This window comes from Coturnix japonica, chromosome 1 (assembly GCF_054131305.1).
Source record: "Coturnix japonica strain WE chromosome 1, WE-NBRP24, whole genome shotgun sequence".
Lineage (NCBI taxonomy): Eukaryota > Metazoa > Chordata > Aves > Galliformes > Phasianidae > Coturnix > Coturnix japonica.
Window position 1 is genome coordinate 16,773,214 of NC_140663.1, and position 26,158 is coordinate 16,799,371.

Sequence of the window (26,158 nt, forward strand, 5' to 3'; positions counted from 1 at the left end):
TGTGACTGTCCTCAGCAAGAATAACTGCAAAACCTTTCATCCATGTGTCTCTGATTCCAACAAAGATGTATGTGATGTGAGCTCCTCAGGGATTGGGAGATACAGAGATTTCAATTAAAAGCTTGAGAGAAGTAAAAAAATAACAAAAACAACCTCAAATGGATGGAAACAACTGCCTTTTTTGCTGTTTTGTTTTCCCACTGACAATTTAACCCTCTAAGGCCAAGAAAAAAGCCATCTCCTCTCCCCCTATGTCATCAGAAACCTGCACACAAAAACAGTCCTTCCCCTTTAGCTGTACCCCTGCTACTCAGAGGCATTTTGAGTCTGAGTTGGTTAACGTCAGGAGCTTGGTATGATGTCAAAAAGTGAGATATTTCCCACAGAGAACCAAAATAATAGAAGATGAGCTGGCAGAAAGTTCCCCTGAAAGGGAAACAACACAAACCCAACAGATTTTAAGCCTTGCCCACTACTATTAATACTACAAAGCACTCTTAATGACAGAACATATCCTTAAGCGTACCTCCTAGATCCCTCAGTGGTAGTTAAAGCCCATAATCATCTCCACCCCCATAGAAAGACCAAGTCAGGTCAGTTCTCTCTGGCTGCACAGAAACCAGGATAAACACCAAGCTGCAAGACTTGACTCCCAGTGCAGGAAGATAAATGCTGAGGGCATTTCTCTCCTCTTTGCTGTGAATGCTAATTTTCACCTTCACTGACACTTCACAAAGTGACACAGCAGACACTTCTGATAACAAGGAGCTGAAGGAAAGCAGGCACCCCACTCTTTGAGCATACTGGTTGGCCTCTTCCTGTAAGTGCACAGGAAATTCCCTTCCACCCCCAGGAGGAAGGGGTAAGAAGGAAGAAGGAAATGGAATGTAATGGAAAGTAAACATGTCAACTATGAAAACAGTCACCATGAGCAAGTACAGAAACACTTCTTTGTTGTGTTTAAGGACAATGAGTACAGTGGTATTTCAGTTATTCAGTGTTTACAGAGTTGAAAAAAAAATACATAATCACGGGCCCACCCCCTTCATGTAGGTCGTTAGTGCTGCTGCATCATATACCTATCACAGTTCAACATCAAACCAGGTAACCAAGAAGTAGATACAGCCAAGATGAACAATTGCTTAATCCTTCCAGAATGGACATTGGTGGACAGCATTGGCTTAATAACTACAAGTTGGATGCTGTTGGAATTTACAAGAGAAGTTCTTAAGAGCACTCTAGCTCCCCAGCTGGATTCAAGAGCAATGGTGAAGATAAAAGGGACTACACACACACAAACAGAACTGTTATATACAAAAAAAGTTTAATTGAAATACCTGTATAAAAAATATGATCTCCATACATTTCACACTGTTGAACAGAAGAAAAAAAAAAAAAATCCAAATCCAAGCTGCATAAATGCAACCAGATCACAGAAACACAGCTATTAAAATAAATTAAGGTTTATGACTCTGCCACTCTACCTTCCAGAGCCAATGCACGGAGACTGTACAATGTCAATAATTTAAAACCCTTCCAAACAGCATTACTTTACATTTCTGGTACAATACCAGACAAAAGGCATACTGACTAACTTTAAAAAGTCATTCTATTTCCCTTAAATTAGACTTTGTACAACAATTTTTCATCTTCCAACGAAAGTTGATAAGGTCAGAAATATTTTTTTTGTCTTTTTTTTCTTTTTTTTTTTTTTTTAAACAAAAGTTGACAGGAATGCAGAAAAGAAGTGCCATGGGCAAATCACAAGACTTCCCATGGAGAGGAGGAAGGGAAAGCACAGTGTTGAATAACTCTAACCAAATAAATTAACCAAATAAATAGCCACAGCTGAAACCTGTGGGAGGTCTTCTAAACTTCAAACAATAAATAACTGTATAGTACATGGGAAAACCAAGTTTACATAAACACATTATACAGGTATGGAAAAAAAGTAAAGTCCTTGAATATTGCATTGATTGTGCATTCAACATGCCCATACATACTCTTAAGACTCGCAGGGTGACAAAAGGCCGGGGGGAGTTGAGAAAGGGGCTTCTCATGCCCAGTGGTAGAGATGATAAAAGGAAACATGAATAAATGTTTCCGATAAAAAAAAAGCTGATATACCTGTTTGTATTTCTGTGCAGGCTATAGGAAATATTTTGAGCAGCAGAGGTGGGTTGGAATTTGAAAGGGGCGGGGGCAGGAGTGAAATGTCTGTGTTCAAGTATTCCATCACCAGTGGATGGGACTACTTCATTCAATCACCGAACATGTTCTCCAATGCATTATAGGAGCTGCTTCCCCCAGCACCGAGTCTGAAGGGAGCAAATTCCTATGATGAACTGGATCTTCTTTGGACATACACAGCTCAAAAAAGAAAGTCCCACTGAAGCAGCTTTCAAAAAGGCACTCAAAAGCAAATAAAATCTAGTCCAGGCTCTATGAGAGCAAAAAAGTTTACCATGTATTCAAGAGGTCACTGCTTTCTTAATAAGGTCAGTCTTTGACTAAGTACTGGCCTGCAACTCCTAAACAACAGCGTTTCCAAAGGAAATCTCTCATTCCAAAGCAGAAACCAGCAAAAGGGGAAAATAAAATCAAGTCCCTCAGACAAAGATTCAACTACAGAATAATGAATGCATTTTTCTAGCCCCTCCTACGTATTGGCAGCAGCACTGTGGTCTTTCTGCTTGTAGCTCCCCTCCCAGTGCGAGGTCCTTAGCCATTCACAGACTCTCATTACTTGAACTTGTGCTCGATACATCGGTATCAAGGGTCCGTAGCCTTATGTCACAGTCCTCAGACTTCACTACTTCTGATTTGTGCATCCATTGATGGTCAAAAATTTGCTCAAGTGTTGGTCTGTCTGAAGGCCTCAGTGAAAGGCACCATTTGATCAGCTGTTGACATTCTGAAAACAAAACAAAAAAAAGCACCATTAGACTAGAAAATAAGTAATATTAAAATCAAAACACAAGAAAAAAACGAGTGTATAAATTTTAAGCTATCTAAAAATTAAGAAAATAAATAAACCTACACTCCATCCCCACCCCCAACAACAACAAACCACACAAGCAAGGGAACCCTCCCACCCTCCCAACTCACTCCCTACACAACTCACCAGGTGAAATTCTCCTCCTGAAATACAATCGTCCCCGCAAGATCTCCTCGTCCTGCTCAAATGGGATGTCCCCACAAACCATATCATAAAGGAGGACTCCCAGAGACCATACTGTCGCTGACCTCCCATGGTATCTGTGGTACCTGATCCACTCTGGAGGACTGTATACTCTCGTTCCTAAAAGAACAACAAGAAAAAAAAAATAATTGAGGATTAGAGTGCTTTCCCCTTATTCAAGGGCATCTCGCATGGCTAAATTAGGTTCATAAATGCAGCATTATGGGAGTATTAGAAAAAAATAAGTCAAAAGCACTGATTTTGTCTGGCCCCAGCCCAGCAGTGCTGTAACTCCAGGTCAGTGCCGGGTAACAGCAAGGCCTGGCAGCACTGCTGGTTGCAGCGAAGGAGCCGGAGCCGCCGTCAGCTGGCTGCTGGCTGTTGACGAAGGCAGCTCCCTTTCACTGACCACGTGGCGTCTGCAGCATCACACCAAAAATAGACACAAAAGGACAAAGGGGGCTGGCGGGGAGGAGGCGGGCGGGCGGCGAAAAGAGGTGAAGCTCAGGTCCGCCTTATTACACGGGGCTAAGCCGCTTTATCCAATTCCAGCGGGCAGTAAACAAAATAAGGCCGCTCGCCCTGTTATTTATTTATATAGTTTTAAAAGGCTCCGTGCAGCTCTGCGGCAGCAGCCGCCGCCCCCGGAGCGCTCCGTGGATACCAAACAACAGCGCTGCGGTGATGCGGGGTCACGTGGCACGGGGTCGGGTTTCACAACAAACAGATGTGGAGTGCGGCGGCCGAGGATGGACTGGGGGGGTCGAAGGGGGGAGCGCAGCCCTCGCTAGAATCGATGAGGGCAATGAGCTCCGCTTTGGGGCGCGGAGCCTGGAGCTGTGCGGTTAGGGGGAGAGCAGCGATCCCCCGCTCTGCGATCTGCAATGCGGGATTTCCAGGACACCACGAAGGGGAAAAAGAGGAGGGGGGGGGGGGGCTAAAAACAGTTCCGCACAGAAAAAACAGCGCATCCACCCCGGGAACATCCGACACTGCGAAGGCTCCTTGTAAACAGATCGCCCTCTAGGAAAAAAAACGCTTTTTTTTTCCAAGGCAGGGAAATAGAAACTGCTGCGTCACCGCCCGGAATCGCTCCTTTCCTACGCAACCGAACACCCCGAGCCGCGTCGGGTCCAAAGGTTTCCGTTACCGATGGCCCCGATAGGAGAGAACGCGGCGAGCGGGGGGAGCACGCACGTACCGTCGAAATCGGTGTAGACCGTGTCCTTGAGGAGGGCCCCCGAGCCGAAGTCGATGAGCTTCAGCTCGCCCGTGCGCAGGTCCACCAGCAGGTTCTCGTCCTTGATGTCGCGGTGCACCACGCCGCAACCGTAGCAATGCCGCACGGCCTCCAGCACCTGCCGGAAGAAGCCGCGTGCCGTGTCCTCATCCAGCGCGCCCTTCTCCGTGATGAAATCGAAAAGGTCCTTCACCAGCTCGGGCCGTTCCATGACGATGAGGAAGCCGTCGGGCCGCTCGTACCAGTCCAGCAGCTTGATGACGCCGCGGAAGCCGGAGCCCACCTTCTTCAGCAGGACGATCTCCAGGGGCACCATGACGCCGCCCTGCGAGCGGGGCCGCGGTCAGCGCCGTGCCGCAGTCCGAGGGGCGGGCGCGGCGCTGCGGCGGCGGCGACACCCGGCAGCCCCCCAACCCCCCCGGCCCATGTCCCCCCCCACCCCTCCAACCCCGAGACCTACCAGCCCCCCCCCACCATCAACAACGCACACACACAAAGGCCCCCGCGGACTTACGATCGTGCCCCATTCGGTCACCCGCTCCTTCACCACATGCTTCACGGCGACCTGCGCGGTGCGGGAAAAGAGAAGCGCCGTCAGCGGGCACGGCCGCAGCCCCGCAGCCCCGCGCCGCCCCGCAGCCCGCACCCCGCGCTCACCGGCAGCCCGTCGGCCGTCCTGCTGCCCGCGTACACAGTGCCGAAGCCGCCGCTGCCCAACACCGAGCCCACCTGGTACACTTTGTCGAAGGGCTCTTTCTCCACTTTCACTGGGGGAGAAACACAGCGTTAGTGGCGGCTCCAACAGAAATAACGATTAAAAAAAATTTAAAAAATCACGAAAAATAAAAAAAATCCCAGAAAGGCGCTACGTCCGTGCGGCACAGGGCGACTGGCTTTTTTTTCTCCCCCCGAAAGCCATCTTCTCCGGTTATATAAAAGCGCAGAGCAGGTCCCAGCGCTCCGTACCTGGCGGCAGGATCTTGACGGGCAGGTGGTCCATGCTGGCGGGGCTGCAGATGTGCGCCAGCGAGCCGAACTTAGAGAGCAGCATCTTGCGGCGGAAGGTCCTCCCGAATCTTCCTCGTATCTCCGAGATCCCGGCGGCTCCGAGCTCCTACTCCTCGCTCCTCCGAGCCGCTCAGAGCCGGGCGGCGCCGGGGCCGCGCGTTCTGCCCGCCCCTGGGCAACGCCGCAGTAGATCCGTGGCGGGCGCAGGAGCCGCGCCGCCGCCGTGCCTGCCCGCGCGCTTCTGAGCCGGCGGCGCCGCGGAGCCGCCTCTTAACTCCCAATATTTTGGTGCGGGCAGAGCGCGCCGAGCGAGCCGAGGATATCCCTCCGCGGGGGAGGGGGAAACACCTCTCCCCGCCACCGCCCAGCCGGACCCCTCCCCTCCCCTCCGCGCCGGGGCGCCCGCGGGTTGTAGAGCTTCGTCCCGCCCCGCGGAGCGGGCAGGAGGAGGGCGGGTGCCGGGGACTACTTGTTAGTAGTAACCGGCGCGCAGCGTTACAGCGGCTGAGGCGTCCCGAGCGTCAGTGCCAAAAAAAAAAGGACCCGAAAAAAAATAAAAGCGGGGCGGAGGAGGGAGGGGGGGGAGATTCTCCCTATTTGCGTTAACATTTCCGGGCGGCCAATCAGGGGGTGCCTTTTCAAAGGGCTCCCGGCGCGGCCCAATGAGGAGGGGCCTCATCTGCATGCGGCGGGTGGGGCGGGAATGCCGCGGCGCGCCGGGAGCGGCTCCGCCCCGGGCTGCGGGAAGGAAGGGCGCGCGGGGCCTCGGCGCCGCGGTGGGGCCGCGCCGGGGCGGGGTGCCGCCATTATCGCCGCCTGAGCGGGGGCACGCGGGGCCACGCGCTCCTTTCCCCCCATCCCCCTCCTGTGCGCCGCGTGGCTCGACGCTGAGCCGGGTGGGCGAGCGAGGAGCGTTTCGTGTCTAGCCTGTTTTCTACGGTGCTTTCGTGCTCCCCGCTTTCCATCACCCTCCCCGGTGCGGGGCCTCTCAGGGCTTCCCGGCCTCCCCGCCCAGGCGCCGGCTGGGCGCTGGCAGGGAGTGGCTGCGGGCGCACCGCCCGCCCGGCAGGGGGCGCTGCCTTAGCAGGAATGGTGGCGGCTGGCCCGCGGCCTCCAGGCGGCTGCGCCGTGTCCTCCGGTGCCTCCGGGTTCCTCCGGGGGCCCTTCGCGGTGCGCCCGGGGCGTTTGGCCTCCGTTCCCAAAGCGGTGCCCTTAACGGCTGCTTCCGGCTGGGCCTCCAGCACCGGGGTGGGGAGGCTGCGTAGTTCAGAATCACAGAATGACCCGGGTTGGAAGGGACCTCAGGGATCATGTAGTTCCAACCCCCCTGCCTAGCAGGGCCACCAAACATACACGTTTACTAGATCAGGTTGCCCAAGGCCCTGTCCAACCTGGTCTTGAACACCTCCAAGGACGGGGCATCCACAACCTTCCTGGGTATGAGGAGCAACGCTGGCGTGGGTCAGGAGGTGCTGCCCAGTTTGGGCCCAGCAGCAGCAGTTAATGGGAACAGCTGGCGTGCCCGTGTTAGACATAGCGAGGCCAGGGGCAGCGTGTTGCACGGGGATCCCTAAAGTGAGGGTATTTTTGGACAATCACTTCAGGACCTGGCGGTGCTTCCACTCCGGGCACGGGAGAGCCTGGCAGTTGGCGTTCCTTGATAACTGTGCTCCCATCTCTATAAACAAAGCAAGGGTTTCTAGGGAGAGGTAATGTCTGTTATTAGATCAGACCAGCTGACGGAAAGGTCATGTTTTGTGGCATATTTTCAACCCTTTGTATCCCAGACTGTGTTTGTTGGAGCTAGATCAGCTGTGAAAGCTAGTACTTTTCACACAGAACGTGGTAAGTGCAGAGGAAACTCATTCAGTTTTTATTGGGCAGGTTTTGAAATGAAGACGTTTGTTTCTTTTAATTGTTAATTAAAAATATTAATAATAGAAAAGATTATTTGAATTCAACAGTTAAAAAGTTTTCTTTTTTCTTTTTTGGGCAGAATTAGTCACATGAAAGGCATTTTTAGTTTTCTTCAAATCACACAGAATCACAGAATCACAGAATTACCCGGGTTGGAAGGGACCTCAAGGATCATGTAGTTCCAACCCCCCTGCCTAGCAGGGCCACCAACCATACACCTTTACTAGATCAGGTTGCCCAGGGCCCCGTATGCATGAAAAAACATGCATATATCACTTGTCTCCAAATGTGAAACATTAGGTCTTTTTCATTCTGATTGCTTTTGCAGTTTTGTTCATCCATCTTTGTGTTATCAGGTTATCAGGCTATTATAGATCAGTGGTTTCTTTGCCTTGCCACGTTCAAGAAAATAATTCAAAGTTTCCTCAAAATCCTCTTGCAATTAAGCTTCGTCTTCTTCAGCTCTATACAGCATATCTTTACTCATCTGTTTGACTAAAATAAGACTGTGATCGATACCTGGTATTGGTATAACTCCCGATCTGATCTGTGCTTTCACAACGGTATAACTGTGTTACATTAACATTAAAGAAAACAAGGTAGTTACTGTAAATTTAACAAATAAATAAATAAATAAAAGATAAGGGGGTATTTGTTCTTTGTTCACATAATTTTTGGCAGACAGACATTTAATTTGTATACAGTTACAAGGACTCTTGGTTTGACAGAATTACAGATGGATCCCAGACTTGGAATTTACCCTGTCTTTACACATAAGCCTTTCATGGGTTTGTGGTGCTCCTTTTGATCTGGCTTGGAACATGCAGTTCAGTGGTCCTAAACAATTATGGCTGCAGAAATATTTTATAAACTCGTTTTGGCCTCTTGAGCAGTGGCTTTGCAGCTATAAATGGAAAATAGTTCATGGGTAGGATGCCAGTGAGCTCTTTGATGTACAAATCTTTGTGTGTGTGTGTGTGTGTGTGCGTGCACAAGGGTCCCTGAGCTTGTGTGAGTTCCTCAAACATAGAAGTATGGAAATTCCACCGGAGTTTCTGCTTGCAGCACAGAGACAGTACCGTCTGAAGCTATCTTCTAATGTCTGTGTGGAACCCAGTTCAGAATTTGCTGTGGCACATCATCAGGTATTGCACTGGTGGCGTTAACATGCACTTAGGTATGCCTGTGGCTATTGTAGATTTTCAAGATGGGCCTACCAAAATGTGTCTGTTTGCGTAATGTAACCACAAGGAATGCTGTAGTAGTAAAAATCCACTAAAGTTAAGAATATTGACATTTTCATGTCCCTCGACCTCTGAGTATCTGAATATATCACATACTCAAAGCTTTTAGTCATCTTCGTGACCCTTCACTTGACTCTCCTCAATCTTTCTTTTATTTCAGGCAAGAGTAAGCTGAACACAATGCTCCAGATGTGGCTTTATACGTGCTGAACAGAGTGCAGTAATCATGTCCCTTGACCTGCTGGCTATCGTCTTGCTAATGCAGTCCAAGATGTGGTTAGTATTCATTGCTGCAAGGACACACTGCTGACTTTGTTCATTTTGTTGTCCTCTGGGCTCTATCCTGTAGAACTGTTAGTCTCTGCCTGCACTAATATTCGTATTTTTACAGTTTCAAGACAGATTTGTCTGTTCTCCTCCAGTTTGTTGAAGTCCCAGAACAGGAGCTCTTCTCTGCAGTATTCTGACAGCCTCCCCTTGATTTGATTTTACTCCGTACTTACTAAAGATTTTATCATTCAGGTCATGAATGAAAACACTAAGTCTTACCATCCCCAGTCTTCTTCCAGGGATTGCCACTGGGAATCACCTGCTAATTGGACTTTTGTTGACTGCTCTTTGAGTCAGTGAGCTGGTCAGTTTTTAACTAACCTAGTAGTTCACCTACCAAACCTGTATCTCCCAGTTTGCCTTCAAGAACTCTTTCACAAATCTTTCTGAAGACAAGAGGAACAATGCCATCTACTCCATCTCTCTCAGTCAGCATGTAATTTATTTGTAAAAGGCAATCAGTGTGATAAAACAGTTTGCTCTTGGTAAATTCAAGATGACCATTCTCAATCATATACTTTGTCATTGTGTGAATGAGAATGATTTCTCTGAGTACTTGTTCCATAATTTTCCCACAGACTGTGGTAAGGTTGGTCAGCCTGTAGTTACCTAGATCATCCTTGCCATTTTCTATAAGAGACGCTACATTTTTATAATTGTCAGGAACCTCCTCTGACCACTGTGGCCTGAAGAACGGATAGAGAGCAGCCTTGAGTGACATTTGCTGGCAGCCTAAATACTCTTGGATGTATGCTGTGCAGTCCCATGGTCTTGTATTGCATTTACAGCTTATTTAGCCATTAGCTTTAACCTTGCTACTTGTCATGGAGGTCTGGGAGGCCTGTGAGCAGATCTTGCCAGTAGAAATAGCCTTTCAGTATACAGTACCGTGGTAAAATGTGATAAGGATGGACAACTCTATTGGAATCTGTTCAGGAATAAACATCTGTGTTCAGATGTCTGATGAGGACTCTAAGGAAATGAATGTCAACCTTTCATCAGCAGAGAATACACAAGAAATATAACCCATTTGTTGCAACATTATTTAGAACAATACTGGGGGACAGTCAAAAGAGTGCTGAAAAATTGGTAGGACTTGCAAGCAGAACACAAGAGCTAGAAACCAATTGTTAAAATGTGAGGCTTTACTTATTTTGTTTTTTGTTTATTTGGGAAAAAGTTAAGAGAGAACCTTGTACCATCAGTCTAGAAACATCTTTATTTATTTTTTATTTTTCTCTTGTGTGTGATAGCTCTTTAAGTTTCACATAGGAAGAGCTTCCTAGCTTAGGAACTGGAATAAACCAACCGTAGAAGCAAAGTGGAGGAGGGATTAACAGAAGGTAAATGTAGTCCTCTATAAATTAAGTTGAGAGGATATGTTCACGTCTGAAAAGAATTTATGGATTCCATGGCATTGTGTCAAGGGAAGTCTGGCTGGAGAGTCTCCCCAGCTTTTATACTTATGACTGAAGGAGCATGGCTCTCCATAGAACTGAGTTCTCAGGACCTCGTCTTTCACGTTTACAAATGTGGCACATTGTGTTCAGTACAGAGACAGCGCAAACTCATCAGCTGTTTTCCTCTTCACAAAGTGTATGGAAGAACTAAGGCAAGATCTAGGAAGGGTAATGAGGATGATTAAGGATATGAAAATATTCTGTTTTGAAATATCAGGGCATTTTTGTTGTTGTTGTTGTTGTTGTTTGTTTTGTTCTGTTTTTTAACCTTAGAGAGAAGGTTAAAAAGGGGTGTGCAGTAGAATAATTGTCTAGGTACAGTAGATTAGATGGCTGTGTTCTCTGTCATCTAACATATGCACAGGAACATCAAGGAAAATTAAAAAGTAACATTCAAAACTGATAAAATACAAGCTATAATTACCTTTACTTATAAAACTTGTAATTAGAGTGTGGAATTCACTGCCAAATCACAAAGGCCAAGAATGCAACAAGATTAAAAAGAGTATTGTATTTTTAGGGATAACAAGAATATTCAAGAGTTACGGTTGGCTGATAAAAATAAGAGAAGGGCTATTAGGTCTCAGATTTCAAGGTGGAAACCAAATTTCTGTTGACTAGAATGGCCTACTGATATTGGCTAATCAGTGAATAAGCAATGTGAGTAAGGAGGATATAGTCCACCTCTGCCTGCCCGTGAACCTTTGTATAGGGAGATCCAATGTGCTGAACTATGTAGTGAGGCAGTTCTTAACAAAGTCCTATGTTTGGCTGATTTAATTCTGCTTGTTATTTATGAAACATAAATATATGTAAAAAAACCTTAACTGAGCTTTGAACATCTTAGCTATAACGTTTATATAATTCCATTGGATCCGTGACCAGATTCAAAAGTCATATTGCTGAGTTTGCAATAAAATAATTCGGGACTTTTTTTTTTTTTTTTTTTTAAATCGTAAATTAATTCCAAGTCAGTGGCAGCCACTAATGTGGCTTTTTATACTTCAGAACAGGCAGAACATTTTAAGTGGTTATATGATGATTATATATGTCAGTGACAACTTGCAAAAAGAGAGTTGTCTTCAGAGGGGATCAATGGTCAGAGATGTCTTCACATGATCTCTTGAGTTTTTGACACTAAATTTAAATAAAAATTATAATACCACCACTTATGGTCTTTTGCTACTAACTTCGACTCTTTATGTACTTCCAATTTTAAAAGAATGAGGAGTCATTTAATTAGATTAGAGTCATTAGATTTAGAGTGGATAGAGATGTGGTGAGCGGGAGATTTCATTCTGTAATTGTTAAAATGATAGTGGTTGCTATGTGGACATGATGAGTTTCATATTCTTAAGTGTAATGGGTGGATACGCTTTGGAACAGCTGTTTAAATTTTCTAGCACTTTTATGGCTATATAGGCTCCTGGTTGAGGGGTGCTAAAATGAATGGGGTAGAAGAATTCATACTTTTCCTGCTGCTTTTACATCGCTGTCACTTCTGTTGTGCTTTCATCTCCACTTTCTCCACTTCATCTTCTCAACCATTCTGTAATGAGAGAACTATTTTAAAGTTATTCTAATAACAGAAATAAAATCTGTACTTTGAACCACGTATAGGAGTGAACAATCAGATTACTTTCAGTAGGTGTGTCCTAACTTCCTGATGGACAAGCTACCAGTGGTTCTGAACTTGGCTAAGCTAAAGGAATGTAATTATTAACTAGTGAAACCCCAGTCCTACATGTACTTCTTGCATGCAGTCTCTTGTAGAACTGTCACCAGTCACTGCTGCTTTCATTAGGAATATCCACAGATATTTGTACAAAAGGTTCTCAGTACTGTGCTAATGCGTGTAATTGGCACCAGAAGTCCATGCAGAGAAGAAGGTTATGTATCAAGTATAATTTTCTGTAAGAATAATTAATTACTTGTGTCAGTGAAGGCCATGCTTTTTATTTTTCAAATGCAGATCAAGTCTATGAGAGGAAAAATTCCATTTAGCGTGTACATAGGGTTGATACCTGGTTTGTTAATGTACTCATAAAATTAAAAATCATGAAGTTAAAAAATCAGAAGGCATGGGTATCATTAAATGATCTTTGATCAAAGCTCAGCTGAATGCACTGTGACATTTATACTATAATTAGAAACTTACTGACTGTCCTTGCTCAGTGTTTTATCCATAGATAAGTAAGGTATGTACCATAAACCACATATGACTCTGTGATCAAAGGACATTTTTCTGTGTATCTTATCAGTAGCCATATACTAATTTTATGATCATATTTCTTCCCTTTCTATTGTGTTTCCATGAACTTTGTAAAGTTTGCTTTGGCTTGTGTTATGCTAATCAGCATATCTAGTTTTTATTTATTTATCTATTTATTTACTTAATTGTTTCTTAAATGTTAAAAATTAACAAAAAAAAACATTCTAAAATTTAACTTTTATGTTATCTGAAAGGATGAAATGATTCATATTTCAAGTTGATGTGTCTCCCATGTCTGATCTGTGAACAGGAAAAGCAAGAAAAGATAGCAAAACTGGACAACACACAAACTATCCAAGATGATAGGTTCATTTTGAGTATTTTAGCTATTTTATCTTTTGTTATTTTTCTGTGTATGCTTTATTTTTGAGACTAGACATGGAATTTACTAGTTTTGAATATGTGGGGAGGGGACTAATTATTCTGTTAGTAGCTGTGGACAATTAGGAAATAAATCAGGTATGTGTTACTATTTTAGATGTCAATGTCCATCTACATATCTATTGGCTTTCTACCAAGAATTGGCTCAAGAATGATGTGAGTGTTGTGTCAGTCCTTTGTCATCTGCTTTGTCATCTTTCTGTGTAAAAGTCTTTGAAATGTTTTTTTCTGAAGTATTAGATGCATGAGCCACAAGAAAAAACACAAGAAGGCAGCCTGTCCCCTCTCACTTGTCAGGCTGAAGGCAAGAACTCAGAGTAAAGGAGTGGATGAAAACAAATCCGTGTTCAGGGCTCCAAACAAAGCCCCTTCTTGCTCACCTAATCCCCCCAGGTGCCTGTGTACAACAGGTATACAATATTTATGAGGGCCTGGGTGTAGAATGCTTTATCTGTGGCTGATAACAGCCTGTTTATAGTAGAGCAATCTAGGATGTATCCTACCATTTTTCTCAATACTGCTTATGTCACTGAGCCAGAATGAGTTCATCACAATGATGTTATATCAACTGTTTAGCTCTGCTGGACTTCCAGGAGTAATATTCAACTGAAAACTCAGCATTCTTTAGCTCTTCCCCTTTTGCAGTGTGTTAGAAATGTCCTGTGATAGTCTTGCACACCTGCTTAAGAGAGATGCAGGTATACATATTATTCCTTGTTTGTAATTACATATTTTTCTGCCTTTTCATATTGTTTTCATTATGTGCCACCAGCAACAAAAGAAGAGGAGGTTGTGTAACTTATAAAATGCTTCTATCCAAATGCAATGCAGAGGGGCAGTCTGACAAAATGGCCTTTGACATGGAAGTGCATGTGAAGCAATATCTGCCATCAGACTCCTCCATATACTATTGGCATTCTTTGACACTTGTGTGGAAAGAGTGAATGTGATAACAGTGAGGTGATGGGTGACGTGTTCCATTAGTGACGACAATGACATTGAACACCTCCACTAGTGCAGATTTTCATAAGCACAGCATGCAGGTCCTTGTCCATCGATGGTGAAAATGCATAGCTAATGGTGGTGACTATGCTGAAAAACAGTGTTTGGAGCTGAGAATTTGCTCTAGCAAGTACTGTTACCATGTTCTTTGTTGTAGTTGCCATAGAAATAAATAGGAGGCATTACTTTCAGAGCAACCTTCTGTTTATATTACTGTAAGGAAAGTGAAGTGTCAGGAACTTAATGATAAATTCCTGCATTTTGAAAATGTGTGCAATAGATGGGCTGATACCTCTGAAGGTAGTGTATCTGTAGTAGTCAAAAAGAACTAAGAGTGAGACAGTGCTATATTTGCATATAATTTCATGGCAGGTCAAGTTTCTGGTGCAATAGAATATCTAAATCACTTTTGTAAAGTCCAGTTCCTAAAACTAAATTGTCTAAAAAGTATATATTTGAAGATATTTACTTGAGCCACTAGATTGATGTTTGCTAATACCTCTAGTTCTGTGCTACCCTTATGGCAAAGATGGCTGCTGCACTTGTTGTGTGAACTGCAACAACCATTTTCAGGTGTGATTATTAAGATGACTTTAAGGATGAATCATTTTATCTGAGATTTTTCTTAAGAGTACTAATTCTTATGTTAAGAGAATATAGTTTAGTTTCATCCAAGTACAGTTTCTTTAAGTTCAATGCAAAAAATATGAAGTATTAGACAGTAATAATACTCCTGCCAGAACATCTTGAACAATTCACAAAAGAGATGTTTTTATGTTGTCTATTCCAACCACCCCACCCCCGCCTTCCCCCCCCCCCCCCCCCCCTGCACATTATTGATATTATTGGACACTTTTGCATTTGTTTCCACAGGGCCTGATATGGATTTCAGGCTCATTTCTAATTTCTCATGTCCTGGATTTTCTCCACTGAATTCAAAGCCATTGCCATAGGGATGATTTAAATAAGTCCATTTCAGATACATCTACACAGTTGTGCCACTGACCTGTTGAATTATATGATGTTCATTACATACTTTATTTTGTTGGAGCAAGTGGACCTTTTTCATTTTTCCTATTATACCAGAGACAAAGAAGGAACAGAACAAAGATTTATCAACATTGAGAGTTGTGCTTCTGAAAAATAGACTGAAACAAGCGCAGAAAAATATACTTGACTTCAGTTTAAATTTCAGTCTTCAATTTATATTGTAATGGTCATACACCTTATGTTTTTCCTTTGTTTGTGTGGGGCCAACCCTATTTATATTTCTGTTTTTGCATTCTGAAGGGAAACGATGACCAATAAAAGAATTATATACAGAACAAATGCTGTTTCATTACCTTCCCCGATTTCAGGATTACACGTTGCAGATAACAGTATGTCACAACACACTGAGATCTGCTGCACTACATATGAACTGGCATGATGTGCTTTAAGAGTATGGTAGGAGTTCATAGAGTGCATTAGAAGCGAATGGAAAAGCTTTCCTCTTCAATTAGTTGTGACTGTAATTAATCTCTTCTTAACTTAAAGCTTCTAAATGTCATAATAGTGTTAGTAACAATGGATGCCCTACCAAGTCCAAGAGCAAAACGGCTTTTATCATTTATGAAGGAAGACAGAAATCTCATTTCTCAAGCACTGTCGGATACATGTGTATTAAATTGCACGCATCTGCTACTTCGTGTACAGAAGCAGAAGGCAAAACATTGCTTACTGCTTCCTTTTTAAAGAAACAAGATGCCAGGAGTCTTTGTATTAAGAGTCTGCTAGATGCGTGCTTACAGTATGTCTTCATATCCTAAAGCACTGTATTCTAATGGACCAAGAATCCACTATAGACCATGACTAGTACTTCAGGATTTTTTTTATTGCAAATGTAAAATCTTATCACAGAATCACAGAATTATCAAGGTTGGAAAAGACCTAGAAGATCATCTAGTCCAACCATTACCAATACTTCCTAGCTAAATCATATTCATCAACACAACATCCAAACGTTTCTTGAACACTCCCATGGTCGGTGACTCCACCACCTCCCTGGGCAGTGCATTCCAATGCCTGACCGCCCTTTCCGAGAAGTAATACTTCCTAATGTCCAGCCTGAATCTCCCCTGGCACAGCTTAAAACCATTCCCTCTAGTTCTATCACCGATTACACGAGAGAAGAGGCCAACCCCCAGCTCACTACAACCTCCATTCAGGAAGTTATAGAGAGCTATAAGGTCTCCCCTGAGCCTCCTCTTCTTCAGGCTGAACAATCCCAGCTCCCTCAGCCGCTCCTCATAAGGCCTGTGCTCCAGACCCCTCACCAGCTTTGTAGCCCTCCTCTGAACACGTTCCAGGGCCTCAATGTCTTTCTTGCAGTGAGGGGCCCAAAACTGAACACAATTCTCGAGGTGCGGCCGCACCAATGCCGTGTACAGGGGGACAATTACCTCCCTGTTCCTGCTAGTAACACTGTTTTTGATGCAAGCCAGTATGCCGTTGGCCTTCTTGGCCACCCAGGCACACTATCGGCTCATGTTTAGCAGAGCATCAATCAGCACCCCCAGGTCCGTTTCCTCAACACAGTCGTCCAGCCACTCTGCCCCAAGCCTATAGCGCTGCCTGGGGTTGTTGTGGCCAAAGTGCAGAACCCAGCATTTGGTCTTGTTGAACCTCATCCCGTTGGCTTCGGCCCAGCTCTCCAGCCTATTCAGATCCCTCTGCAGGGCCTCGCTACCCTCGGGCAGATCGACACTCCCTGCCAAACAGATGTTGAACTGTTTGGGGAACCACTTGGCAGGGTGACATGGGAGAAAGACCTGGATGGAACAAGGGGCCCAAGAAAGCTGGTCAGTATTCAAGGACTGTCTTCTTCAAGCCCAGAAACAGTGCATTACAAGAAAAAGGAAGGCAGGCAAGAATGCCAGGAATCCTCTGGGTCAACAAGGAGCTACTGGACTTAAGCAGAAAAAGAAAGTCTGTAGGGTATGAAAGAAGGAACAGGTTACCTGGGAATGCTACAAAGAAGTTGTCCAAGCAGCCAAGGATTAGGTTATCAAAAGCTAAAACTCAAGACAGATTAAATCTAGCCAGGGACACAAAGGGGATCAAGAAGAAATTCTGCAGGTATAACAGTGATAAAAATAAGGACAGGGAAGATGTGGGCCCTATTCAGAAGGAAACTGGAGACCTGGTCATGAATGATATGGAGAAGGCTGAAGTTCTCAGTGACTTCTTAGGCTCAGTCTTCATTGGCAGGGGCTCTAGCCACACTGCCCAAGATGCAGAAGGCAATGGAAAGAACTTGGAGAAGGTAGATCTGCCTGCTGTGAGTGAACATTAGGCTCGAGACCACTTCAAGAGCCTGACAGTGTGCAAGTACATTGGACCCGATGAGGTCCATCCATGGGTTCTGAGGGAACGGATAGATGAAATTGTCAAGCTGCTATCCATCATATTTGAAAGATCATGGCAGTCTGGTGAAGTTCCCCCTGATTGGAAAAGGGGAAAGATAATCCTCAGCCTGGTCTAGAGGGAGATGTCCCTGCCTATAACAGGAGTTGAAACTAGATGATCTTAGAGGTCCCTTCCAACTCAAATCCTTCTATGATTCTATATGGTCCTGGAGGAATTCTCTGAATCAGAGGTTACTGTAGGCTGGAAGAAAGTGCAGAGGACATATGTGCAGAGGGCAATCTATGTCTGCCCTATTTTTATGCTTTCCTCTAGGCATCTCCTCTTAGCTACAGTGGGGATTTGGATACCATTCTAAGCAGATTTTTGTTTTTACCTGGTATGGCTGTTCTTACAGTTTATTTCTACGTGGACAGTTTTCTGGCCATGTTCAACCAAGAAGAGAGAGAAGATAAATAAATTTGTTAAAGTGTGAAGCAAAATAGCTGACCTTTCCGTTTATATGGGAGACATAAAGCATGCAAAAAAGAATGGAAGGACAGTGAAAAAAGGAGTATGATGAAGAGCTAGGTTAGCTGCTCTTCGCTGATGGAGGAAGAGCAAAGAAACAATGACTCTGTCAGTAAGGCAGGCAATGAACTGAGGAAGACAGTACATGAAAGGGAAGCAGTAAGCACTGTAGCAAGTGATACAAAAGAGGGAATACGAAAGGTTTATACCAGATTTTAAGAAAAAGTAGAAATCACAATTTTCAAAGCTTTCATTTTTGAAAATTTTCAACTTTTTTAGAAAATAAATGCATAAAGATACATTTTGTAAGTATTGCAAATCCTTAATCAAAGGATGGTATTTTTTCTGCTGCAGTAATTCACCTGTTTCAGTCATCAAAATATGGAATTTATAACAGCACTGTTTGTATGTATGTGTGTGTGGATGTGTGCATTTGTGGTTTGGCTGAAACTGGTATTTTTTAATTTGAATCAGACAAAGGTGGAGTCAGGGTGTTTTCTTTCAGGCATTTATTTATCATAGCTTGCAGTTTGCTTTGTTGTTCAAGTAGTATGTGACTCCACCCTTTCTCATTATTACTGAGCTGGAATATAAGGCAGCTTTATAGAGTTTCTAAGTTAGCACTAATGAAGTTTGGTATCAGTTTGCCTTCTAATACCTTTAAAAGAAAGACTAAGGAAAAAAAATTGTAAAAGTATCATGTCTGCAAAGATCTGTTTCTTTAGGAGGAAACATGATGTTAAAGGAAAATTAAACTGTCTCCTTTCACTTTATTCCAGATTTACTGTGTAGTTTGCCTTTGACAATCCAGGATTTCAACTGCTGTTTTCAAGAATGTGCAGGTTCCTTCTCCTGGAAGTGTTTCAAAGGCATAGGCATACAAAAACTGTAACCAAACCTGCATCTCCCCCACAGACAGGTTACCAGATGCGACTGCTCATGCTAGAAGGAAATCCACTTTATGCTTAGAGTGTCACAAATTGCACCCAGTGCCTCCAATGCAAATGAAGATCTTTAGGAAATGGTGTGTTTCCTTCTGTCCTAAGAAATCCCTGCAGGCTGAGACAGTTCTGTACTGTCTTTATTGTACAACATTAGCTAAAACCAAAGGTTAGTTTCTGAAAACTGGGTGAAGAAGAAAATCAACTCTGTAAATACCCCTGTACATGAAACTGGGTCATGAGCCCATACAAATTTGTTTTGCTTGGACCTTGTCTATTATAGCGCTTCCATATTTTCAGAAGCCCTAAAATAGCAGAGCAGGGAGAGTGGGTGGATGAAAACAAATGCAAATTATCACTCTCCTTGGGAATGCTGTCAGTATGCTTCTATGCTTCCTGCTACTGGAATATAGGAAGTTTGTTTTTTGGTTTTTTTTTTTTTTCTTATTAGGAAGAAACACAGTTGTAAAACTAATAAATACATAAATAAATAAATCATGCTACAAGTTTCAGTGGTAGCTGATGGAAATTAGTTTATTGCAGGATATAGTTATGTTCCCATGTAGCACATAGAGAACATTGTTTGTGTCCTCTATTGTAAACTTCTTCATTTCTCCTTAGTAGTGAAGTCACCTGTTCTTTTGGCAGAAATGTGTTCACTCTCAGAATTAGAACAGATTCCTCAAAAACGGTTTGTATAGCGGCTTGGCAGAGAGCACAGTATCCAAAAGCAGAAGGAGAAATTTTACAGGTGAGAAGATTTATCAGAGGTCAAGGCGGAACATTTCTCATGGATGACTAATGGTAAGGGATGGGCAAACCTTGTGTTGTTTTGTTTTGAGGTTTTGTGAACCTTGTGAACTATACTTTTGGTTTCTTCTTCCACATTTTCTGTCTCCTCATCCTATTCCTCAGAATGAAATTTCTTCCTTCATTCTCTTTCCTCTGATTTCTACATGTATTACTGCTGCCGTGATCTTTCAACTTCAGCAGGTTCTTAGCACAATGTTGTATGTGAGCAGTTTATGTCTGTGTTTTCTTTTTCTCAGTATTTCAATTTAATTGCATTTTCTTCTCAATAATAAAGCAGAATATGGGGAAGAGACCCAAGTCATTGTCAAAAGTAACAACAACTTATTATTTATACAATTATTTGGTTTAGAACTCATCAATCTTCCTTCCTTTACTAGTCATTTAATCTATATAATCTGATTTTTTTATTTTTTTATTTTTTTTTAATTCTATATTATAAGGGCTGCTGCAAAGTTAATACCTCCCATTTTATGATGTTGCCCCATGAAATCAAGGTAGATTTTGGTGGCATGGCAGTAGAAGTTGAACTTTCCTGCCAATATTCTGTTACATGTCATTGCCGTGTGACAGATGGCAGTAGAGGGGCAGTCTGACAAAATGGCATCTAACATGGAAGTGCATATGAAGCAAAGGTGTGGCACTGAATTCCTCCATATGGAAAAAATGGCACCCACTGACATCAGTGATCAACACTGGCTGGAGTTATTAAGTCCTTGGACCATTAAGTCAGACTCTTGTATTCCATGCAGTTTGGATTTTGGAACAACAACAACAACAACAAAAAACCAAAAAAACCCCATATTCCTTCATTGTTGTTATCTTTTGGAATGGATACCCTCCTACTGATTTCCAAAGATACGGTTTTACATTGGTGTGTTCTCATGTAAATCTAATCTGTGAGATCTGTTAAAACAGACTGATTACCGTGTATACTGCTATCAGTTTGCATTTGATAAATTCAAGAAACCTCCTCAGACATTGCACTGGGATGACCTATCAGGTGACCTGCAAGGAAATAGTCAATAATTTGGAAAATTTGTTTTATGAATTGTAGTCAGAATCTTTGTCTTATAAATGAAATTGATTTTATTCAACATTCAGAGAATTGTTTTGGTAGATCATTTATCTGTTCTAAATGTTACCTTTAATGTGTATCAGTTAATGTTAATGAATTCTAGCTAGACAATCAAAGAGAAGTAAAAACTGTTTTCTGTTTACTAAGTGTACTACATGTGGTATCACTATGTGCAGTTTAATTCTTTTGGTAAATAATGTTTCATTTCTAAACAGTTTGTCTTTCAGCAGAGGTGAAGGAGCAGGGGATTTAGTAATTTGCTGGAACTGAAGACAGATTTTCTAATTACGTAGATTAATTATTAGCATCAGCTCTTACAAATAATCCCCTAAAGCACAAACTTATATATAAATTTTGAAAAGGAAGTAAAGGTTTTCTCTAAAATAGAGTTTGAAACAGAAATTCAAGCCAACTTTGATGAAAACTTTGTATATTTTAAGCATACTCTAGGGTGCACAGCAAATAGATGCACTGCAAAACTCAAGTATTAAAGCAACAGAGTATAGTTTGTGTACTGCCAAGACATAGGAAAAGAGCTGTCCAAAAGCCCTTGGTGTAATTATAGTGAATTAAATATGCAGACTAAGTTTTGTAGATCTTTTTGTGCTGTTTACTATTCTTCCATGAAAACACTTCTCAATGGAAAGAATGAATTTTACTAGAACTGAATATTTGTAATAAAAGCAGGTATCTTGGAATATGTAGCCTGAGAAAAATTGTGAGTTTTTAGTTCATCTCAGCTCTTTAGGCAAGAATATCCCTTCCATTTGCATTACTGCAACAAAATTAATATTAGGGCTACAGACAGAGATGTGATTTACTGCAAGTAAAATGATAGATTGGCAGATTTATATTCCCTAAGCACTTTCCCACAACAGCTCTTCTGATGACATGCCAACCTAGCAAGTTTTGGCTTGCAGTTTCGGTGGTTTGCAAACTGTTTCGATTTGAAAGTATGGGAGTTACTCAACACCAGAGGCCAAACTATGATCTGAATTGTACTGGAGTTACACTCTTGCTTCTCTGGTTACTATTTTGGAACAACTGCTAATTTACACTGCTGTTCAGATCATTGTTCAGTCTAGTTTCCTATACATCTTAGAACATGATTGGAAAAAAAAAAAAAATCGAGTTAATCCCATTTGTGGAAGGTGTGGACTTTGACTATATTAGTCTTTCTCACTCTCTGTTTTTAATTTTAATTTTATTTAATTTTATTTATTTATTTATTTATTTTTGCGTAAGTTTAGGGAAAGCCTCGGGCACATATTTTATATTCCTACGGAATTACCCTGTAAAGATGTGTATCTCTGCACTGACTGTAGGAGCAGTCTAGCTACAGCTACCTATCTTAGACCAAAATCGTAATGTTTATACAGTTACAATGAGGCAAAAATTGTCCCATTCTAGGGGATGTATGTGATTCAGCATTACTTTGAAAGACAATAGTCCTATACATTTGCAATATTTTTTCTTCTAAGGCTTTGATACTTTCTTTTGTGGCCCAACTCAATGTTGAAGTATCACAAGTTGATGTAACATCATCCTGCAAAGGAAAATTTTTGAGAATTATATTTAGGGAAAAAAAAAAAAAAAAAAAAAAAAGGCAGAAGAACATGAAATCTAACACAAATACTGCCCTCTGCTTTATAATGTTTCTCCCCATTCGAGAGCAGATACTGTGTTACATCATGCAAAATACTTCTAAGCATACTGGAAATCAAGGGCCTTTTTTTTGTTTTTTTTTTTTTTTTTAAAAATAGGTGATTGTAATTGATTAACTGCACTGTTATGTAAGTAAGTGTGAGCTCTGACTGAATCTTTTTCTTTCTTTCTTTCTTTTTTTTTTTTTTTTCCCCCACTAGTGAAACATTTATAAGGCCTTTTTACTCATCTTAGTGTCTAATGTAGAATAACATTAAGTTCTTTACTAGGAGAGTGGTGAGGTCCTGGAACAGGCTGCCCAGCGCCCCATACCTGGAGGTGTTCAAGGCCAGGTTGGATGGGCCCTGGGCAACCTGATCTAATATTTGTGGAAGTTTGGTGGCCCCGCCAGTCAGGGGGGTTGGAGCTTCATGATCCTTGAGGTTCCTTCCAACCCAGGCCATTCTGTGATTCTGTGATTCTGTGACATCATGCTATACTCATTTCTTCAGACAGGTTCAAACAGAGCCCATTGGAGTAAGTGTTAGGTAAGTTTGGAAAAAAACTGCAAAAATATGTTAAATTTAAGTAGCAAAAGAGGATCTAAGAGAGGCTGGAATTGTTCTTTTTTAAATGTCAATTGATTAGTTTCCAGTATGTGGGAAAGGAAAAAGGATATGATGACCCAAGTTAAAATCTGGTCATAAGTCAATAAAGACTGCAAATCAGGAAGTGTTCAAGAAGAAAGTGATTATCTGTGGCAGTCTTCTAGGGGAGAAAAATAATGAACTGCTGTCAAAATGGGCATGATTGTCTATGAAATATATATATATATATATATATATATATATATATATATATATATATATATATATATATATAATAGTAGGTAACAGGGGAATGCTCTTGGTAGCCCAAGAATAGTCTTTTGATAATAGATTTTGAAGCCTGTAGAACACATAGCACTCCTGCATTCTCTGTTCCTTGTCAAAGCACTTGGTACATATTGATAGAAGGCTTGGGACATTTCATGATAAAGTGTCATCTGAAAGCACTGAGAATTGCTGATGATCTTCCTTGAATTCTGTAAGTGAGGAAATGTTCTGTGGTTTGATGGAGAAAATAATAATAACAAAGGAATGTTATGGTTTTATCTATAGTGGGAATTCTTTCTTATCTAATTTTGGCAGTAGAGCAGATGTAGGAGTAGTATTGATTATGTAAATTATCCCAATTTTCTGCTAACTCATAATATATTCCTGTTTATTTTTTAGGTATTTAAAATGCTTTTTGAACATACAGATTACCTCATTACTAAGTTCTGAATGTATTTGAATTGTTTTTTCTCAAGTAAAGATTTTGAAACAATTAGAAATGAAATTGTAGTTTAGAATGGCAAATTTCAGATGAGTACAATACACTTTAACTTCTAATTATACTGGAAGATCTGTATTTTTTTTCTGAAAGTCTCTCACATAAGAACACATACTCAGAGATAACCTATCAAAGTGCTATCCATTAAGATTAAGAGTCTGACTTCAATGTACAGGTGCAAGGACGTTTTGAGAGTATAACCTATCCTTAACTGAACCTGTTGTTAACAAGTGGCTTGATCCAGAGCTTTCAGATAAGTCAAGATAGTGAGCAAAGGTCTTGAGAAAGGTCCTGTATATTTGAAATTATTTCAAGGTATACATATGATCATATCATAAGATGTTATTTATGTGTGTACTTTGAAAGGAGATACTTAGAAAGATTACAAGAAGACTTTTTCCAGGAGTTATTCTAGCAGTGTCTTAGCAAACTAGTCTATATAGAATCATCAGTCTAAGGTTTTATAATGATTATCTTTTTCCCATGCTTCATGCAATTATAAACTGTATGTGATATTTAACAGCTAATGGTATGCTACTTAACTGTACTTGAGCATGCTGGAGATTTGTCATTGAATGTGAGAACCATGGCTACTGTAGTTGTCCTTCTGTAGGTGTTGAAGACAGTGATATTGCAAAATTTCACAAATTAACTCCTACCAAAAATATCCCTTGAATTAGATGTTAAGTGGCTCTCTCATGGGTATCAGACAGGAAGGGAATGCAGACCAGGTCAGAATGTCAATTCCCATGGATTTATGGTTGCCACAGCCTTCGCTGGGCTCTAAGCTTTTTGAATTTTCCAGAATTCGCTCATGGAATTTACTGAAGGACAGGAGTTCTTCCTTTTAGCTTTTGACTTGTCTAATGTCTTTTGGAACCATAGAACTTATAGCTGCAACCTCATTTGTCATATTGTCTATCATCATTTCTGCTATACTAAAGCTAATCCTGTTAATCTGTTCTTCACCCTGACCTGAAATATGCTGTTCAATATTGGAGCACATTATATCCTTCTATAGAAGTACTATAGAAGCTTGAATATAGCATGACCAGGAAGATACTTTAGATTGTTTAATGTGATGGTATTTCCCTTATTTAAGATTTGTGGAAAGAAGAAAGGCTTTCAGCTTGTCTTCTCATGAGTCAGGACAAGATGGCACTAGGAAGTTGGAATCATTGATCTCCTTACCACAGGCAACCTCCAATCCTTCCCAGGAGCTCTGATCATCTTTTTAATGTCAGAATGTTCAGGGTTTCTGACCTCCTGCATGACCAGGGATGGGATCTGGTGAGCGCTATTTTCCATGGGGTTTTCTTCCCATATCTCTCCAGACAGGGGATGGAGGAAGCTGATTTATTGTGGAGTCCTGTTTCATTATACTTAAAGATACAACAGGCACGAGCTGGTCAAGGAAACACACAAGCTCTGCATTCATTAACTTTTGTGAAGCTTCTGATACTTGATGACTTTGACTTTCCAATTTTATTATGTTTAAACGTTTTTTGTGACATTATCTCTAAAAATCTTTGAAGCTTTACTTTTTCCTCTCTATTATTTTCCTCTTCTCATCTTTTCCTTTGCTCCTTCCCTCTTCTAAAATTATGCATTTTCTTACATTGTATTTGTACCCAGTCACTCACTTTTTCAAGGCAAAAATAATAGAACATCTGAAAAGTGACACTTCGTACAGATGTTTGCTGATTACATCTACATCATTTCTTGTTTTCTGAAGATTCAATTTGTTTACATGAGAAAAGAAGTGAGTAAGCTGTCATAATGCCCATTCTAGCACCTTCTCCAAAGTCTTTTTGTCATCTTCTCAGGGCACAAGTTATAAAAATAACTGTAAATAATTTTTAGATGTTATGTAGGGAGTACCTGTGTCTCCAATTATATATTGGAAAAGCCAGTATTGCCAGTATTGCCAGCATGGCTGAGTGAATTGGCAGTGATAATGTTTTGTTGTTTGTTTGTTTGTTTGTTTGTCTTTTTCCAGTGAGAACAATGTGGAGATAAAACAACACCTTTGGAAGAATTCCTTGGGAAAAGCTAGGATCAGATAGGGGAACAGGGAGAGCAGGACCACATCACTTCATTTTCAACTACGCTAGTTGCTCACTGTTACTCATAGGATGCTCAAGTGTGTGGAGCAAAAGACATGATATTTAGATGATGCACAAAGGGATACTGCAATCAATGTTTTCCCCTTCTGCTCAAGTACAGAAATGGAACAGAAAAAAAATAATTGCTGTTTTACTGCTTAAGGGACTGTAGGAAGTGCTTAATACTCTCTCTCCTTCTGTGAGAACTCATTGGCTTGGAGGCAGGAAGCACAGAAGTTTGTCTTGCTTATCCCAC

The 26,158-nt window shown here is 41.8% G+C and overlaps 1 protein-coding gene, 1 long non-coding RNA gene and 1 pseudogene across 3 annotated transcripts in view; 1 reads left to right on the forward strand and 2 right to left on the reverse strand.

The window, feature by feature from the left end:
• Positions 1-1,305: 1,305 nt before the first annotated feature.
• On the reverse strand, positions 1,306-5,674 carry PIM3 (Pim-3 proto-oncogene, serine/threonine kinase). Its single transcript, XM_015852276.2, has 6 exons — positions 5,388-5,674; positions 5,079-5,188; positions 4,936-4,986; positions 4,383-4,746; positions 3,125-3,301; positions 1,306-2,914 (listed from the first exon to the last, which is right to left on the reverse strand). Exons 1-6 carry the CDS (start codon positions 5,470-5,472, stop codon positions 2,730-2,732), a joined length of 972 nt encoding a protein of 323 aa, XP_015707762.1. The 5' UTR covers positions 5,473-5,674; the 3' UTR covers positions 1,306-2,729.
• A 325-nt stretch (positions 5,675-5,999) lies between these two features.
• The window catches only part of LOC107308413 (uncharacterized), a 130,540-nt gene continuing 110,381 nt past the window's right edge, over positions 6,000-26,158 (forward strand). For both annotated transcript variants that reach the window (XR_004306179.2, XR_001552789.3), the window contains exons 1-2: positions 6,000-7,274; positions 8,751-8,866. This is a non-coding gene — a long non-coding RNA (uncharacterized LOC107308413). The remainder of the gene's footprint in view (positions 7,275-8,750; positions 8,867-26,158) is intronic.
• LOC146762299 (uncharacterized) lies at positions 16,226-17,482 on the reverse strand (annotated as a pseudogene).